The sequence below is a fragment of the Impatiens glandulifera genome, chromosome 2 (assembly GCF_907164915.1).
Source record: "Impatiens glandulifera chromosome 2, dImpGla2.1, whole genome shotgun sequence".
Classification (NCBI taxonomy): Eukaryota; Viridiplantae; Streptophyta; class Magnoliopsida; order Ericales; family Balsaminaceae; genus Impatiens; species Impatiens glandulifera.
Genome location: NC_061863.1, coordinates 35,141,382 through 35,144,733, shown reverse-complemented (window position 1 = coordinate 35,144,733; position 3,352 = coordinate 35,141,382). Strand labels below are relative to the sequence as shown.

The following is a 3,352-nucleotide window of genomic DNA, read 5'->3' as shown; positions in this document are numbered from 1 at the left end:
TTTAATTATCATAATACCCCATTATAAAAGATTTTTTTTCATTGTATGAAATATATATATATATTCAAACTTTACTTACCTAATACTATAAAAATATACTTTCTCATCCTCTCTCTTGGTCAGTATGTTTTTTTTTCATATGTTTCCTCTTTATATCTAAAATTTTCTAATATATTCACCATTTTCCCCACTGAATTACCTAATTTTTGTTTTTAACTTTTATAAATATCTGTAAAACAGTTACATTTATATCTTAGCCGACTTTTTATTATTATTTTTTTCACTCAAATATTCCACCAAAACAGTTACCTAACAAATTTATTATTATTATTATTTATATCTCTTTGCATGTCTCCACACAAATTTTCTATAATTTTGTTAATGGTTTAGACATTACCACCTCTATTCTCAAAATATTTCACAACAATCCACAAAATTTCCTGACATACTCGCATTGAAAAAGTAGACGATCCTTCGTTTCTTCTTGTTTCAAACATAACGGCATTGATTTCTTTTTTACCTAACATTGGTCAAAATTCCCCTCTATAAAAACCATTCAAAAATCTATGATTCTTTGATTTTAGTTTTAGATTCTCAAAGAATTCTCAATCTTTTTCATATCTAAAAAAAAAAAATAGAGTAGACATCAAATATAAAAAAATGTTTAAAGGAAAGTCACAAAATTCCTAATATCACAACACACTCTCTATTTTACAAGAGTAAACATATAATTTACAAATTCACCCAAATTTAACAAGTTAAAACGATTAATTTAAAAATAAATTTATATTTTATTTGAAAGTACTTATGAGTGAAAGGAGCTAGAATTTTATATTTTATATGAAAATAATTTTATATCTTCAAACTAAAATATTCAACAGTCTCGACATCAAAATATTGGGAGGAATACAATTTTATCATATTTTTATTTTTTCATGTCTTACAACTATTTCTTAAATAAACTTTTGAAAACCTTTTTCTCATACTAATCTACCAATCCTTTACTTTAATACTTTCTCTCGACTCCTTTTAATAAGGAATTGGGAGACAATTCATATTAATAAAATCTTTCTTTAATAAATCAACACAACAAAAGATAAGTTAAAGGGTCAAACTCAAACATCCATGTAAAAATATTTTTATATTTTCATGTTTTAAAATTATTTCTTAAATAAAATTTTGAAAACCTTTTTGTCACACTAATCTACCAACCCTTTTCTTTAATACATTCTCTCTACTCCTTTTAATAATTAGTAGTTGGGAGTTGGGACAATTCATATTAATAAAATCTTTCATTAATAAATCAACACAACAAAAAATAAGTTAAAGGGTCAAATTCAAACATCCATGTAAAAATATTTTTATTTTTTCATGTTTTAAAACTATTTTTTAAATAAACTTTTGAAAACCTTTTTGTCACACTAATCTACCAACCCTTTTCCTTAATACTTTCTCTCTACTCCTTTTAGTAAGTAATTGGGAGTTGGGACAATTCATATTAATAAAATCATTCATTAATAAATCAACACAACAAAAAAATAGATCAAATCTACTGTTTTAAATTTTGTGTTCTAATATGTACCATTTTCACAAAAGTATGTTATTTTTTATTATCTCTTCATTACTTTAATTTGATTGATTCTATAAAATCACTAACTTTTGTACTTTGTAATACAATATCTAAAATAACAGATTTGATCCCACAAAAGATAAGTTAAAGGGTCAAACTCAAACATCCATGTAAATTTTATTTTTTTATGTTTTAAGACTTTCTTAAATAAACTTTTGAAAACATTTTGGCACACTCATCTACCAACCCTTTTCTTTAATACTTTCTCTCTTCTCCTTTTAGTAAGTAATTGGGAGTTGGGACAATTCATATTAATAAAATCTTTCATTAATAAATCTAACACAACAAAAGATAAGTTAAAGGGTCAAACTCAATCATCCATGTAAAAATACTTCTTCATAATAAATCAACAAACAACTTGAATCACAATCCAACACAATTTCTAGAAGTTGTAATTCCACCATCAACAACAAGATTATGACCACTAACATATTTAGACTCATCACTAGCAAGAAATAATGCAGCCTCCGCTATATCCTTAGCTCTTAATGTTTCCCCTTTCAAATTACCTAATCCCCTGACAAACTCTTCCATTTTCTCCACTTTCTCCTCGTCTTCCCTAACCACCGCCAATCCATCGCCATCGTCATCGGCATCGTCACGCCATGCATCGACGAGCATCCTCGTCGCCACCCCAAAAGGCGATATGCAATTAACTCTTATCCCATACTTCCCTAATTCACACGCCGTATTCTTAGTCAACCCTACAATCGCGTGTTTTGAGGCCGAATAGGAATGTGGTCCCATCCCTCCCATAACTCCCGCAACGCTTGCCGTAGATATAATACTCCCGCCTCCTCCTCTCGACACCATCGAGCGACCCGCATGCTTTATCCCGAGTGCGGTTCCCTTCACGTTGACTGCCATCACACGCTCGAATTCATCCGCGTCGAAATGTAGGATGCTCTTTCTTTTCTGCGTTTGAGATCCGAGGATTCCGGCATTATTGAAGAAAACATCGACTCGACCGTAGCGTGTTAAGGTGGAATTGACGAGATTCTCAACTTCTTCCTCTAAACTTACGTCGCAATGGACGTAGGTCGCGACCGGGGATAGGGATGATGCGAGAGCTTCTCCTAGGTTATCTTCAATGTCGGCGATGATTACCTTAGCACCGTGTTTGGAGAAGAGTCTGACCGTGGCTTCTCCGATCCCTCTGGCTCCGCCGGTTATTATGGCGATCTTCCCTTCCAACCTTAAGATTTTGGAAACACAAATTAAAAAAAGAAAGAAAAAGTTTTTGATAGATTCATAAATATTGGAGTAAGTTGAAGAATGAGAGTATACCTCTTGGGAGAGGAAAGAATAGTTTCTTTGGATAAGCCATGAAAGGTTTTATCAGCAATTATTTGAGGTGCAGGCATGGTGATAAGTTTGAGATGCTATGCGAAAGGAAGGAGAATTATATATATAGAATGAGGAGAAACAATACGGACAAGTCGGGTTTCGTGGTCCAATCAACTAATCTAAATTTGAGTGCAAGAGAAAACAAAAAAAGTCATATAGCTTTGGGTGGCACTCAAATTATTTTGGATGATATACTTTTATTCATCGAATTATTTTTAAAAATAAATCACGCTCAAACTTTCAAAGATGTCATTATTGGCTTTTCTGTCCATTTTTTTCGGTCATTTTTATATTTGTATATATAGTTATTAAAACTCTTTTATATATAAATATATTATTTATATATAATTATTAAAATCTCTTTCATATATATTA

The 3,352-nt window shown here is 30.7% G+C and overlaps 1 protein-coding gene across 1 annotated transcript; it reads right to left on the bottom strand.

The window, feature by feature from the left end:
- Positions 1-1,934: 1,934 nt before the first annotated feature.
- On the bottom strand, positions 1,935-2,994 carry LOC124928101 (short-chain dehydrogenase reductase 2a). Its single transcript, XM_047468632.1, has 2 exons — positions 2,918-2,994; positions 1,935-2,825 (listed from the first exon to the last, which is right to left on the bottom strand). Exons 1-2 carry the CDS (start codon positions 2,992-2,994, stop codon positions 1,994-1,996), a joined length of 909 nt encoding a protein of 302 aa, XP_047324588.1. The 3' UTR covers positions 1,935-1,993.
- Between the last annotated feature and the right edge of the window lie 358 nt (positions 2,995-3,352).

Excerpts from the sequence above, each read along its gene's own strand:
- LOC124928101 (XM_047468632.1), bottom strand. The coding sequence starts at position 2,994 with ATGCCTGCACCTCAAATAATTGCTGATAAAACCTTTCATGGCTTATCC. Across the intron at positions 2,826-2,917 it reads ATTCTTTCCTCTCCCAAGAG|GTTGGAAGGGAAGATCGCCA; the intron begins GTATACTCTCAT and ends CAAAATCTTAAG.